This window comes from Juglans microcarpa x Juglans regia, chromosome 6D (genome assembly GCF_004785595.1).
Source record: "Juglans microcarpa x Juglans regia isolate MS1-56 chromosome 6D, Jm3101_v1.0, whole genome shotgun sequence".
Classification (NCBI taxonomy): Eukaryota; Viridiplantae; Streptophyta; class Magnoliopsida; order Fagales; family Juglandaceae; genus Juglans; species Juglans microcarpa x Juglans regia.
In genome coordinates, this window is record NC_054604.1 from 2,451,355 (window position 1) to 2,467,030 (window position 15,676).

General features: G+C 38.7%; 1 protein-coding gene and 1 long non-coding RNA gene across 2 annotated transcripts; both read left to right on the forward strand.

Annotated features, from left to right (window-relative positions):
* The first annotated feature begins 3,005 nt into the window (after positions 1 to 3,005).
* On the forward strand, positions 3,006 to 3,845 carry LOC121234761. The gene is made up of 2 exons (XR_005934446.1): positions 3,006 to 3,100; positions 3,583 to 3,845. It is a non-coding gene; the product is annotated as an uncharacterized LOC121234761 (long non-coding RNA).
* Positions 3,846 to 5,001: 1,156 nt separating this feature from the next.
* On the forward strand, positions 5,002 to 7,201 carry LOC121234760. The gene has a single exon (XM_041130850.1). It carries the CDS (start codon positions 5,111 to 5,113, stop codon positions 6,974 to 6,976), a length of 1,866 nt encoding a protein of 621 aa, XP_040986784.1. The 5' UTR covers positions 5,002 to 5,110; the 3' UTR covers positions 6,977 to 7,201.
* Positions 7,202 to 15,676: the final 8,475 nt, after the last annotated feature.

A 15,676-nucleotide genomic window follows, 5' to 3' on the forward strand; every position in this document is an offset into this window, starting at 1 on the left:
ATATCTATGGGCAGAGACCCTTATGTCGCCATGGCGATGACTGAGTTTTTAGTAGTGAGAACTCGATCAGCATATAATGCGATCATTTGGCAACCCACATTGAATGTTTTAAAGGCTATCACCTCAACCTATCATCTAAAGATGAAGTTCCCAACATGCGAGGTGCGCAGTCCACGCAGAATAGGCGAGGTACTCGGCGAGCAGGTCTTAGCCAGAGAATGTTATGCGCAGGAACTCAAATAAGGGCAATGAGAGGTCAGTATTGTGGATATTAAAGAACACGCGATCCTCCCACTGGGACCCCAAGTAATGCTGATAGAGCTAGAGACTAGAGATGAAGATGCTTTGAAGCATAGGGAGGCAGATGAGCCCTTAGAGTTGGTCACTCTTGAACAGAATCATCCCGAGAGCCTTGTGAAGATTGGGACTAAATTAGCACAGGAAGAGAGACAACAACTAATAGATTTCTTTCTAAATCATAAAGATGTATTCGCATGGAATCATAAAGATATGCCCGGAATAGGCGAGGAGGTCATCAAACACAAGCTGAACGTAGACCCAAATGTATGCCCATAAAAAAAAAAGAAAAAAAAAAAGAAAAAAACTTCAACACCAAGAAGTACGAAGCAATCGCAGAGGAGGTGGATCGGTTATTAGCAGTTGGATTGATCAAAGAAGCACAATATCTAGAATGGCTGTCCAACGTGATATTGGTAAAAAAAATCTAACGGGAAGTGGCAACAGTCTTGCTCGCAAGATGGCTTTCCATCACCACGGATAGATCTGATAATAGACACAACAACAGGGCATAAAATGTTAAGCTTTTATGAATGCTTATTCAGGATACAAACAAATCAGGATGAAGGAGACTAATCAGTTGAAAACTGCTATAAGGTGATGCCCTTTGGCTTGAAGAATGCTGGGGCAACTTGCCAGAGGTTGGTGAACAAAATGTTTAAAGACTAGATCGGAAGAAATATGGAAGTATATGTCGACGATTTCCTAGTAAAAAGTATGGAGTTTGACCAACAGGCGGAAGACCATAAGGAGGCTTTTCAAGTTTTATGTTGGTACCAAATGAAGTCGCCCACAAACTTGAATGAGGTACAGAAGCTAGCAGGCAAGATAGCAGCTCTTAACAGGTTTGTATCCCGATTAATGGATAAATGTCTTCCTTTCTTTCAGGTGCTTAAGAAAACACAAGATTGAGATGCCAAGTGCAAGGATGCATTTACCTAGTTAAATGAATATTTGGTTAAGCCGTCATTGCTCAGTCACACCAAGCTAGGGGAGCCATTATCGCTATACCTAGTAGTGACTCTGGATGTAGCGTCAACTGCATTGGTACTAGTGGAGGGGAAGGAACAAAAGCTGGTGTCTTACGTAGCAGGGCCTTAAGAGGATCCAAGGCCAGATATCCTAAGGTTGAGTTAGTTGTCTTGGTTGTGGTGGTAGCAATAAGGCGATTACGACCTTACTTCCAAGCCCATCCAATAAAGGTAATCACCTCATCACCTCTACAGAAGATGTTGCAGAAACCAGACACCTCGGGACGGTTGGTCAAATGGTCAATTGAACTGAGTGAGTATGACATCAGTTACATACCAAAAAGCATCATGAAGGAACAGATATTGGCCAATTTCGTAGCAGAATTTTCAAACTTCAGAGAAGAAATCCATAAACCACTTGAGGAGAATCCATGGCAAGTATATGTGGATGGATCAGCCTGCCGAGCAGGGGGAGAAGTTAGTGTGCACGTGGTAACGAGTGAGGGGGAAGAGTCGTACCATGCTGTACGATTGGAGTTCAAGGTAACATACAACGAAGCTGAATATATGAAGCAGTACTCACCGATGTCGCAACAATGAGGGTATTAGGAGGAGAGAAAGTTGAGATGAAAGCCGATTCACAGGTAGTAGTCGGGCAAATCATCGAGGAGTATTTGGTGAGGGGAACCAAACTAATAAAATACCTTCACCAAATCCAGGAGCAGTGCAAAGGCCTCAAATTCTTTCGAATCGAGAATATACCTCGAGGAGACAATTTCAAAGCTGGCCGATTGGCTCGCGATGCCTCAGCAAAGTAAGAAGAAGCACTGTCATAGAAGGTTGATTTACGAATGATGGCTAGTCCAATGGTAGGAGAGGAAATTTTGCAGATCGAGGAAAGTTTGCAGATCGAGAAAAGTACACTAGGATGGGCTAATAATAGAAAACAGTATTTGGAGACAGGTGATCTTCCTCCATCTCGGGAAAAGGCGAGAAAGTTGAAAAGCAGGGCGACCAGGTTTACTATAGTTGACAAGAGTCCTTTGCAAGTGGGGTTTTTCAAACCCATTATTGCAATGTATAACAAAAGAGGAAGCAGAGTACATGATGAAGGAAGTACACGAGGGGATTTGCGGGAGTCACTCAGGAGGACGATCACTCGCCGCAAAGATTGTAAGGGTAGGGTACTATTGGCCAAATGCACTCAAAGATGCAAAAGAGTTCGTGAAAAAGTGTGTCCAGTGCCTGATTCATCACCAGTCCCAGGTGCACCTCCAGAAGAGCTGTGGTCCATAATGTCTCCATGGTCGTTCGTCCAATGTGGAGTAGACTTGGTAGGCCCTATGTCCCCCAACAAAGGAGGAACTAAGTTCATCATCGTAGCCGTCGACTACTTTACAAAGTGGGTAGAAGCTGTTGCGATGGCTACAATAACCCCCCAAAATACACTTTTTCTACATGTTCATCATCACTTCTTTGTTTATTCCCAGCAACTTATATACTGAAGCAGCTCTCTCTATATAAATAAGCTGGAAATTTTGTTTTTGATTATGAAGTACATTTTTTCTCATCATATACAAATTCTCCCTTATGACTTTTCACTTGATCCAGATTTCCTTTTGACTATTTCTTTGATTGCGTGGTGTCATCTTATTTTGATAACGATTATTCTTATTGCTGCTAGCTCCATTTCTCTATCACTTGATTGCAATTATTTTGATGAATAAATAAGTAATCTTGTGAAATGCAAGTATGTATTTGGAATCACACACGTCCCTCGGTTGGAAGATTGGCCTGTTAAGCCAGTGGAGCGCATTGGCTTTATGCTTATGGTAATCACTGGTTAATCTTACCCTGCATATGTACTTGTAAAAAGAAGTTAAAAAAAAATCATATGTTGTTTGCACATCTTGACTGCGGCATTAGTAACGAAAAGACATCGGTGATCGGCCTGTATTTGGGAGAATTGGCCCGAGGTGTAAATTCAACATCTTGTATCTGATGTTTGTATGCCACTTGCTTGATAGAGAGAATGCAACAAGTGCGGGTCTGTACCTTAGGCAAGAACTACAACCCTTATCATCACCAAAGACCATTCTTCAACTAAGTTTGTTTGAATGGTCACTTAGCAGTTTGAACATGTAGTGACCAGTGACCATAGAGTTGGCTTTATCTGTTCATATAAGTGGATATTTTGTGTAAATTGACTTGCCAATCAACCTCCTGAATCGTCATATATATATATATATATATATATTATTATGTGTCTCATATGTGATACTGATTCTGATGATGGATGTGCGTGTGTATGCAGCCTCATGGGTTCTTCAACTGCTCTCCTGCTGTAGATGTTCCTCCCAACTCCTATGAATTGGATGCCAACGGAAATGATGTCAAGGGCAATGGGATAGCCAAGACAATTCAGCCTGCATTGCTGGCGAAGATGTGAAGAGATGTTGCTCTCATGTGAATGTCTTTTATATGTAAAAGAAAGGTGACATTCTGTTGCTTTCAATTCAAGCAAGCAATAAGTGGGGAGTTCTTCAATCTCTATAAAATGGAACTTTATTCTGATTCTGTGATTGGAATTTCTTTTATTGCTTTATGGCTATCACGGATTCGAATGCTGATCGCTCCGTCCATAAAAAACCTATCCTGTTTATTTATAGAGTTTATTTCAACTCATCTCATCTAATCTAATCATTATAATTTTTTTTTAATTTTTACACAAAATATAATAAAGAACTCAATTTTTTCAAATCTCAAAACGATAATAATATTAAAAAAATAATATTTTAACAACATTTTATTAAATTTTTATCTCAACTCATCTCATCTCAACTCATTATCCATCTTATCTCATTTCTCAATATTATTCAAATATAAACAAATTTCAAATTCAAATATTCAACTTTTTCATTTAATTATTATATAATCATTATAACTTTTTCAAACTTATAAAAAAATACAAAAAATAATTTAACTTTTCTAAAAATTTCAAATTTTAAAAATATTTTATTTTTATAATATTGTTATTCAATTTTTCTTTTTCATCTTTCAAAACTTAATAAAATATCATAATTTAAATTATTTTAATATTATATATAAATTATTTTACTATTATTCATTTTAATATTATATAAAAATTATTTTCCTATTATCCATGTATTTCTATCTCTTCTCATTTCCGGAGCATGAGCTTTGAGAATTTCGTTTTTTCTTCTAGGCAAGTTAGATTATTTAATAATATTATATTCTTAGAAATTGAGAGGTGAAAGCTCTGCGAAAGGCACATAAAGTGGAGTTAATATTGCATTTCAATCTGTTTTCCACGTTCTGTTGCTTTTCTCTTCTGTAAAGATGATCTTTGGTCAATGGAGTCCAAAGACTTGTGGAATTTTCTTTTTAAAAATTGTTGAGAAAATTCAATTAGTCCAACACGGTAAATATACGTGGCATTTTTTAGTTGGTCACACTTCATCAAATCCTTTGACGTTTTGGTCTATTGATTCACAAGTAGGACCCTCCTACTGCTTTGCCACGTCATTTCTCTCCCCTCCATATCGAATTTATTTATTTAATTTGACCTGCGATACCAAAAAAGTCCTCTTTCCCATAGGAAAAGAAGAAAAGAGAACCCAAACCAATAATACATTACAGGCTTTTATTACAACTTTATCCCCAAAATCAAATTAAATAGTAAAAATAATTAAATGCTTTATACATATATTTTTTATGCTATTGCTTTCCTCCTGGCCGGCATACAATTAAGCAAGCAACAGGGACGCTGAAACATCGTTGCAGTTCTAGTACTTCACAGATTCTGGTCTCTCCGCTACTTCATGGCTGTCCCTGCTGACGACAAGACGCTCAATTTCCAAGATGAGCTCTCTTTTCCAATTCTGCTTGCGGCCCGAGTCATCAAGTCCGCCCAAGAAGCAGAATCCTCCAAGCAGGAATGCTCCGACCTCGCCATGCAAGTTGAACGCCTCTCCAATATGCTCCGCTCCACCGTCCGACTCGCCGCCGTCTCCACCCATCCACTATACGAGCGACCCGTCCGTCGGATCGTCGCCGACGTGGCCAAGAATCTTGAGCGAGCCCTCACTCTCATCCGCAAGTGCAAGCACAGCGGGGTTCTCCGCCAGGTGTTCTCCATCACCACCGCCGCCGACTTCCGGAAGGTCTCCAATCTTTTGGAGTCTTCCATCGGAGACATGAAATGGCTCTTATCGATATTTGACTCGGACGGGACCAATCTCTCGCTCCCTCCCATCGCAAGCAACGACCCTATTCTCGCCTGGGTCTGGTCCTACATCGCCACCATCCAGATGGGCCAGCTCAAGGATCGTACCGACGCCGCCAACGAGCTCGCTTCGCTGGCCCGCGACAACGACCGCAACAAGAAGATGATCGTGGAAGAGGGAGGGATTGCCCCCTTGCTCAAACTCCTCAAGGAGGGCGCGTCCGCCGAGGCCCAAATCGCTGCTGCCACCGCTCTCTCCAACATCGCCACGGACAAGGAGAGGGTCATTTCCATTGTCCAGAACCCCGGGGTTCCGATCATTGTGCATGTCCTTGGCGACTCGTCGACGAGGGTTCAGATTCCGGTGGCGAATCTGGTGGCGCGGATGGCCGAACTGTTCCCGGAGGCGCAGGAGGAGTTTGCGCGGGAAAACGCGACGAGGCCGCTTGTGTCGACGCTGTCGATGGGTGCGGTTCTGGATGATCCGAAGCTTCATTTGGGTAAGACCACCTTCCACTCCCTTGTTCAAATTAACAAAGAGTTAACTAAAAATGGCAAAGCACCATCAATAAACGATCATAATAATTCGTCATCATTGTTCGGTCGCTCTCACTCGAGTTCTACTCACTACGATGGGAGTAGCAGAGGCGGGCATTATAATAGGAAGGAGAGGGAGTGGGAGACGGAATCACCCGAGGTGAAACTTAAGGTCAAGGTCAATTGCGCCGAGGCTTTGTGGAAATTGTCCAAAGGGAGTTTGGTAAATAGCAAGAAAATTGCGGAGACAAAAGGGTTGCTTTGCTTGGCGAAGATTATTGAGGTTGAGAGAGGAGATTTGCAACTCAATTGCTTGATGACCGTGATGGAGATAGCGGCAGTGGCGGCATCCAATTCGGACCTCAGGCGAGCGGCTTTCAAGACTAACTCGCCACCTGCAAAAGCTGTATTCGATCAGCTTTTGAGGGTAACTCAAGAAGGGAGTAGTCCCAGATTGCAAGTTCCTGCCATCAGAGCAATTGGGTATTTGGCTCGGACTTTCCCTGCAAGCTGGGAGAGACGGATAATTAGGCCTTTGGTTGTGCAGCTTGGTAACAATAATGTGGACGTGGCAACGGAGGCTGCTATTGCATTGGGGAAATTCGTGTCCCCAGAGAACTTCAATTGTGTAGAGCATTCGAAGGCGGTTATAGAGTTTGATGGGATTCCACCCCTAATGAAGTTGTTGGAAATTCAAGAACAGGGGCCTCGTATGCACGGAGTCGTGTTGTTGTGTTACCTTGCTTTGCACGTTAGCAACAACAAAGCTCTTGAACAAGCAGAGGCGTTGAAGGCTCTTGAGGATGCTGCCCGTCCTGTTGTTGCTCAAAATCCTGGTTTGAGGGATCTGTTTGCCAAGGCCATACACCAACTCACTGTTTATCAGGATGCAGCTTATCCGCACAGGCAGCCTTCAGCAACTTAAATGCCGGAGTCTTACTAGCCAGAACTATTCCTCCATGTGAGTGTCTTAGATTGTAACATACCAAGAACGGATTGTTATAAGGTAAACAATATTTGACCATAGAGGATCTGATTGTGTTGATTGGTTGAGTTTAGCTTTCGAGAGTGAACGTTTTAATATGTACCTGTAATTGTTTGCACATAACTTTGACAAAATTTTATTGTTGTATTTCTGTGGAATTATCAATTCTCGTTTCCCCTATGTTATCTAACAATCGATATGTTTGGATCTTTCTTCCGGTTTTATTATTCCCTAATGAATAATTTTTATTTTTATAAGTACTAACATTTCTTTGATATGTTTTAGATTTTTAATAGGCCTCTATGGCACACCAGATCCTACAATATTTACTTAAAAAAACAACTTTCTAATATGCCACTATGGAAAGAATCTAGTGAAGTAACATCGATTTTATTTAGTGAGTGGAAACTTTTTCTGAAGCAAGAGTGATCAAGTTTCTTCTATGGTTGTGGTTCTATTTTGTTCTATTTGCAGACTGATTTGGATGGGCTTGTCTGATGTCTCAGATAGCTACTTCCTTTGCATCTTTTGGGCAATGTTCATTGCAAGCTTTCTGATTGTTTGAATCGGTCACATGGAAGGTTCGAAGCCATATCTTACTTTAACTTCAGGTTACTCAGGCTGCAAGTTATGACTCTTTTTGAGTGTATGATACTGCTGCAGGCTTGATATTTTAGTTAGCCATGTTTCTAGTAATTGTTCTTGTGAATATAATGTGCAATAGTTACTTTGATTGTTTAACCTCTTTCACCTCTAGCACTTACTGGTTATGGTCTTTAAGCATGTCTATCATGACGATGATGTCTTTCCCAAACCACAATATCATTTGGGTTTCAGCAAGAAATGGACCAACCGCTTTTTTGTGGCATTCCAAGTTTCTCTCATTCATAACAAGAATGCTATCTTAAATTCTCACTTAACCAAAAAAATAATAATACTATCAATTATCAAACCTAGTATTTTCTCTGTTAGTATTTTCATTGTTGCCACTGGCCATTTTCTGTTGTTACCATTGGCGGTCCTCCATTACCCCACTTGTTTGCACTGGTGTTTACACTATCCAACTTTTTTTTATTTTTTGAACTCCAAATTTATTGAAAAACCTTCACTTATGGCAGAGGAATACCGTGGTTATAATCTGATCCATAGGGACTCCAAATAAACAAGAAAACCAACCCAGGAAAAAAAAGAACTAAAAACCACCACATTAAACCAGAAAGACCTCTAATAGAAATAAAGAATAAGAAGACAACATGGTAATAAAGAATCTCAAAACCAACCCAAAAATAAGGAACTACAACCTGCACGCACTAAATATCCCTCAACAATAGATAAGGTAAGGAGTATTTGTTAAGGCACAACAAACTTTTAAGTCTTCTAGGAATAAGACTATGAGCATGAAGATCCATACAAGAATTACGGGCTCCTTTGGCAAAAAAATGGACAACCATATTGCGTTCTCGAAAAACATGACACATGCGACAATTAAGAGTCCAAATAAACTCAATCACCTTTTCCCAAAAGTTTCATAAATACCAATGGGAACATTCACCATGAGAATCCATGAAAGCACCATCATAGAATTTGTCTCAACCATAATATCCGATAATCACAGGTTTTTACATAGTCTAAGTCCATCTCTTAAAGTCTAAAATTCAAATACAATATTAGTTTGGATTTGATAGTGATGAGAAAAACCTGCAAATAAATCTCATCTATGATCTCGAGTCACACCACCACCACCAGATAAGCCAGGATTACCAAGTGAACAACCATTTATATTTAACTTCCAATAACCACGATCTGGAAGTTGCCAAGCAAAAGCTCTAGCTTTAGTACACCGCAGCATAAGGATAAGACATCTAATGCTCCGCAACATCTCTTGGTCCCGAATAGAACAAGACTTGAACTTCATAGGCACCACAAACACATTCTGAATCCGCATCAGAATAGCCGACACAATATACTCCCAAATGAATTTGCTATCCTCCATGCAAATCTTACACTGAAAAAACCAAAGTCCCCAAGTAAGCATAGTCAGAATAAGGCCACGCACTATCCCCTGCTAAGAAGAACTTTTGGCTTTCGACCACCAAAGTAAAGTACGATAAAAAATACTTTGACCTCTTTTATATCTCACCTCTAATCTTTTGGAAAAAAATTCTCAAATTTTTTCAGCTAGAAAACCATTCCCAAACAAATGTTATTCTGTTTCAATAGCACCTTTATCCACATAACAATAGCAGTGAGATGGTAAATGAATGCCAATTTTTTTAACATTCGCATCAACAAGCAGCACATGATTCCAAAATTTCTAAGTAATATAAGAGATTTTACTAGAAATACCTCTAAACCAGGTCCATTTTGCTGAATGGGGAGGTTCCAATTGAAGCCTTAAAATATTCCTTGCCCTCTTAGTCGAAAATTTACCATCAGACGAAGGTGCCCAAATGAAAATATCTGGACCTTACTCAACTGAGTATTAGATTGTAGAATTTTGTTACATAAATCTTCCCTGACCAAAGTTGAAAGACGAGGAATATTCCAACTAACTAGAGATAGTAAATCACAAATCTAGAGCAAAGGAGAGTCAATCTCTTGAATCCGATCAGCTAGCACACTAGATGGAAGCCAAGGCTCAAACTAGAAATTTACCTTACCTTTCCGTATCTTTCATAAACCATGTTTTGAAAATCAAAGGAACTCTATCAAGCACACTTCTCCAGACCACGAGGAGACTGAACAACTTCTAAAGGTGACATATTCCTCAAATATTGGCTCTTAAAAAAATTTTTCCAAAGAGAATCACTCCCAATCAATTTCCATGCAAACTTTAGTAAAAGCGAATCCTACATTTCCTTAAGGTACCTCACCCCCAAACTACCTTCTTGAATCGGTTGGCAAACTTTCCTCCATGAAACCCAGGTTTTTTTCTTTCTCCCTTCCTTGGAATCCCACAAAATTCTAATAACATGCGTTGAATATCTCTAAACACTATTAGAGGAATTTTCAGCACAGATAGAACATGAATCGGCACTCTATTAAGGACATACTTCAATAACACCAATCTTTCATCGGAAGAAAGAAGACTTATTTTCCAACTAGCAACTTTCTTCCTGATTTTCTCAACAAGCGACTTCAACATAGAAGCTATAAGTCTACAAGTATGTAGTGGCACACCAAGGTAAGTATAAGGAAATTTACCCACAATAAATTCCCGAAACCTCTAGCATCTTTTGTTTCTTAGCACAGTTTTTTTTTTTTTTAGCAAAAAAAACTTCATTTTTTTTTGCAATAATCCTTTGTCCCGAAATAGATTCATATATTTTCAAAGTTTTCAAAAAACCTCGCATGGATCATTTATCTCCTCTCAAGAAAATCAGCAAATCATCCGTATAGAGAAGCTGCAAAATCCTCAAGCAAGAATTCGAAAAATTATAAGACTTAATAGTGCCCAAATCAAATTTTGAATCCAGTAATCTAGAAAGGATATATTCCAATAAAATAAGAAGATAAGGTGAAAGATGATCACCTTGCCTTATCCCATGTGAAGCCTTGAAAAGGAAGGAGAGGAAATACACTGAAGAATAAGGTCACACTAGCTTAGAGAGAAGCTGAATCCCTTCATAACTTGAAGAAGAAAACAACAATTAACCTGATCATACATATTCTCCATATCAATCTTACAAATTACATTCCCTCCATGAACTTTTCTATCCAACCTAGTGACCAGTTCTTGAGCAATTGAGATATTTTCAAAAATACTACAATTGCTTACAAAAGCTGATTGAGTAAGTGAGATCAACTTACCTAAAATAAAAGCCATACGATTCACCATAATCTTGGAGAAAATCTTATATACCACACAACACAAACTAATAGGTTTGAATTTAGTGAAACTATCATGCTTATCCACTTTTGTAATAAGGACTAAGTTTTTAGCACCAAAAAAAGTGGGTAAAGGATAACCATTAAAGAAATCCATCGCCGCACACATCATCTTGAAAAATATTCTAAGCCACTTTGAAAAAGCCTACCGAAAACCTATTGGGTCCAGGACAACTATCATCCGAAATGGAATCAAGAGCCTCTTTAACTTCATTCAAAGATGGAGGCTGAAGAAAAGGAGCATTTTCCTCCTTTGAAACCAACTTTGGAATGAGAGAAAATACATCCTCATCTCTAACAACTTGTTCAGAGGCCAAAAGCTTCTGAAAAAAATTAATAGCTCCAACATGAATCTCCTTAGGAGACTTTAAAGAAGACCCATCCTGCAAGGTTAAAGAAGTTAAAATATTTCTTCTCTTTTTGTTCATGACACTCACATGGAAGAATTGAGTAGCATCACTCTCCTTTAACCATTGAATGCACGATTTTTGTTTGCACAAAATCTCCTCTCTGTCCAACCATAATTGATGCTTCGTCTTAAGTTGTGACATTTGATTTTCTGCCATCTCAGAATAATTTCCAGCAACCCCATTCTCCAAACCAATCAATTGATCCTCCACCAGTTGTAACTTCTTCTCTACACGCCCAAAAGTTGAAACATTCCACAATTTAAGAGTTGATTTGAGCTTATATAATTTTTTGGCCACCCGATTCAAAGCATTGCAATTCATATTAGAGTCCCACACTCTACTTACTAGAGGAAGGAAATCGTTACAAGATGTCCACAATCTTTGGAAACGAAACTGACTTGACCTTAAAAACTACTATCCTGAAACAACTCAGTGCACATTGGACTATGATCAGATGAAGTACGAGGAAGATACTTCATTTTTACATGCTAAAATCTACTCACAAACGATGGATTAACAAGAATCTTATCAAATCTAGCCCAAATTCGATGACGTCCATTTTGACCATTACACCAAAAAAATTTAGATCCCTCAAAAGGAACCTTTAGTAAACCACAATCATGAATGAAATTATTAAAATCCTGCTTCGCCCTAGCAGGCCGATGAACACCCCCACCTTTTCACCATCATCCCAAATAATATTAAAATCACCCGCCAAGAACCATGGCTTTCATTCACTATCTAAACTTCTAATATCATCCCACAACTCCAATTGCACCCACCTAAAACAACTGACATAGACAAAAATAACAAATATTCTATCATCACCAAGCGAGAACCAACCCGATAAGAGTTGATTCGTAGGCAAACCTGATGAAATCATATATCATCATCTTAAAAAAGCCAAACTTTTCCACCCTCTTCCGAATTCGAAACAAAATTGTGGAGCTTTAATCGCCGTGCCCAAAACTGCATATTATTGTCATCTAAGAAAGGCTCCATGATTGCAACAATACGTGGTTTAAAATTCTTTATAATACGGAATAATCGACTACGAGAAGTACGCACACTCCTAATATTCCACGTAAGGATGTTAAACATAATTAATGATGTTTTTTGGAGCAAGTGGTGACTCCACGATCACCTCCAGACTTCATTTTTTCTGACTCCAAAATTTCCTGAATTGTAACACCCATCTCCGAATTAGATTCATAATCCTTTCTAGCAATGGTTTCAACCTCCATCAAGCTTTCAGAATGCGACACAACAACAACACTTTGCCTCTTAATCACATTTGTCTCCTCCTCATTTTCCCTCTCCATATCATCAATAACATGTTGTGCTATACATCCCAATTCATACTCCAAAATTTCATCCACCATCTTTAAATAACTACACGGAGAATGCAAATTTACAGCTAGATTCAGATAAGCTTCACGAGGAGTAACAATCTCCTCTGACGACTCCACAAATTTCTCATCTGGATTCACCAAACTTTTAGATTGCACAAAAGGACTCTGCCTATTATACTCCTATATATTGCTCATAATATCTTCTCTAGAAACATAAAGAACCCCCGATCATCTTTCTCACTAAAATTCTGCCTTTCCTTAATCTTATTAAGAATCTCTTCTCTTATTATTATTTTTTTTTTTTTTGGTACTCTTTCTAATCCAATTTAGCTCGCTCAACCTGACGCCACACCTTTTTTGAAGCTTTCAGTTTTGAATTCACTATATCCTCTCCTCCCTTAATTTCTTTCCTTTGCAATAAACAAAGTTTATCAATGTGTCCTTGAACATGACAGTGATGACAAAATGTAGCAGGGTCTAAAAAATGACCTCCTGGAATTGGCTACCAGGTTCACCAGGGGACCCAATTCAGAACCCTTTCCGCAAAGGTTGAGAGATGTCCATTTTAATACAACATCTTGCTCCTTTTGGACGTGAAACACACGTAGTGGCGTTGTCTCTCCTAAACAATTTTCCATAACCTCCAGTGAGAATCTTCAACATGGAGATGTGATAAAAATTTGGGGGTAACCTCGGTAAAAACAACCACACCAGGGCATTCACAGGTTCAATATTTTCATCAAAATCAGGAGACCAATGAGAAATGCGATAGGGCACACCTTCGATGTCAAAAAATTCCCTTGCCATAGCCGTGCAAAAAGCATCCTCATTTGTCAAGCAAACCATAACGTTGGCCGATTTCCTCATCCCACCCACCATTGGTTGCACCTTCAAACCCTATCTTTGTTTGATAAATTTTCGAATCAAATCAAGAGATGGACGTTTCCTCAATAATTTCATAACAACAATGAATCGGAAAAGAGAGGCAGAGCGATCGATTTCCTCTTTTGAAAAGTGAAAAACATTTCTAGATCCTTAAAACCTGGGCGACGCATAGGAATCACAACTTCAGGAAGAGGTTTCGGGGATTCCATAACAATGTCAGCAAAGAAACGGCATCCCGCTAGCACTTGAGGATCCAGCGAGTCCTTCTGAGCAGCCATGCGGCTAACCACACGAAAGGAGAAAGCGATCGAAAATTAGAGAGAGAAAAAAATAATAAAAAAATAAGTAAATAAAAAACCTAGGCCATGTCAACAAGCAGAGCCCAATATAGCTTGTTCGGCTTTGTTTACACTATCCAAATCTAAGGCCTCGTTTGTTTCAGATGAGATAAGTTGAGTTGCGTTGAGATAGTTAAAAGTTGAATAAAATATTGTTAGAATATATTTTTTAATATCATTTTTATTTTAGGATTTGAAAAAGTTGAATTGTTTATTTTATTTTGTATAAAAATTTGAAAAAAATTGTAATGATTATATAAGATGAGATGAGTTGTAAAAACAAACGAGGCCTAATTCTTTGATCAGAAGAATACTTACACTGATGGAGGCTATCCTTATTGGCCAAAGTTCTTCTTTTTCCTTCTGGACTTCTAAATACTTTGTCATATATTATCTATCTCAATATATATATATATATATATATATATATATATATATATATATATATGATTTGTCATTATCTTGTAATTTCACTGACCAGCTCAAAGAAAGCTGGTTTGATCAACTCTAGTCACGCCTTACGTGGATTCAACTGAGAGCTCGAAGTTTACTTTCTCTTGCTTTCAGTGGGGGTGGACGGGATCTCTAGTTTCATGCATGGCTATAGAAAAAAGGTTCTATGAATTCTGAATTGGAGTTCCTGATTCATGGATTTTGCCCAAGGACCAGGGCAAGTCATGCTACTCTTTTGAGGCCAAGTAGAAGAACCATCTAATTTACAGAGAAAAGTAAAAAAGAATGGGAAAAAAAAAAAAAAAATCTGTAATCTGAAGATAGAGCGAGTCAGAATGACTTTGAACTTCAATTCAATGATCTTGTAACCATCATACCCTGACTCGAAATTTGAAGTTGAGTAATATGAACATTTCCAACCCCGTCTCCTCTGGATTCTGTTGTTTGCTAGGCCTAGGAAGCTTGGGATTGAGTTAAGCCACAGAGCAGGTAAATTTAAGAATGTAGGAAAGGCAGACAAGGCTCATCCTTTATATCAAAGGTCAATGCAAGCCTGTCCATGACTAACATTTCGGTAGCTGGTTCTAAGCCCAGAACAGTTGAGGTTGGCTGGGGGGGTTGATAGCCAGCATAAATTATACAAAATCTTAAATCTTGTAGTAAAATCACAAAATTTCCCCTTGAGTCTAGGAATGTTGCTCCACAGTTCACACTAGCTCACCATATATATTACAAAACCAGTGTCACTTTAGCAAACCTTAAAATAGTAAATTAATGCAAGAAGATCCAATATATCCTGACTTAATGAAATTAAAACATAATGTCATAAATAAGTCTAATTAAAATCCCAAAAATATAATGTCCTCGCAAAGTCAGTGTCTTTTCTTCCGACTTTGGCCTATAGATTCGTCGTCCTCATCGGAACCTAGGACACAGTTTAAACATAAAACACCAAATGAGTTAAATACATAATAGGCGGAACATATGTGGTAAACCTGGATTTCTTTGACATACAACACATTCAGCATCATGTCATGTGCGCATATATCATGAAATTTATTTGAGAAAAACGTAGCATTTTAACTTGAACATCATGGGCATGCCTCAATTGCGTTCCTTGAATAAGCTTAACTTATCAAACCATCATAGTATCACTCATTAGACATGACATAATGTTTTTACTTAACCATGTGTATATAAACCATCCTTGTATAATCTTTCATCCAGTTATGTAATCAATCCTTGAGTGTTACAGTTGGGGTTGAAGAGGCGTACGTCTCCATTCTCTAAGAATCTGATTTGGACGAGACCTTC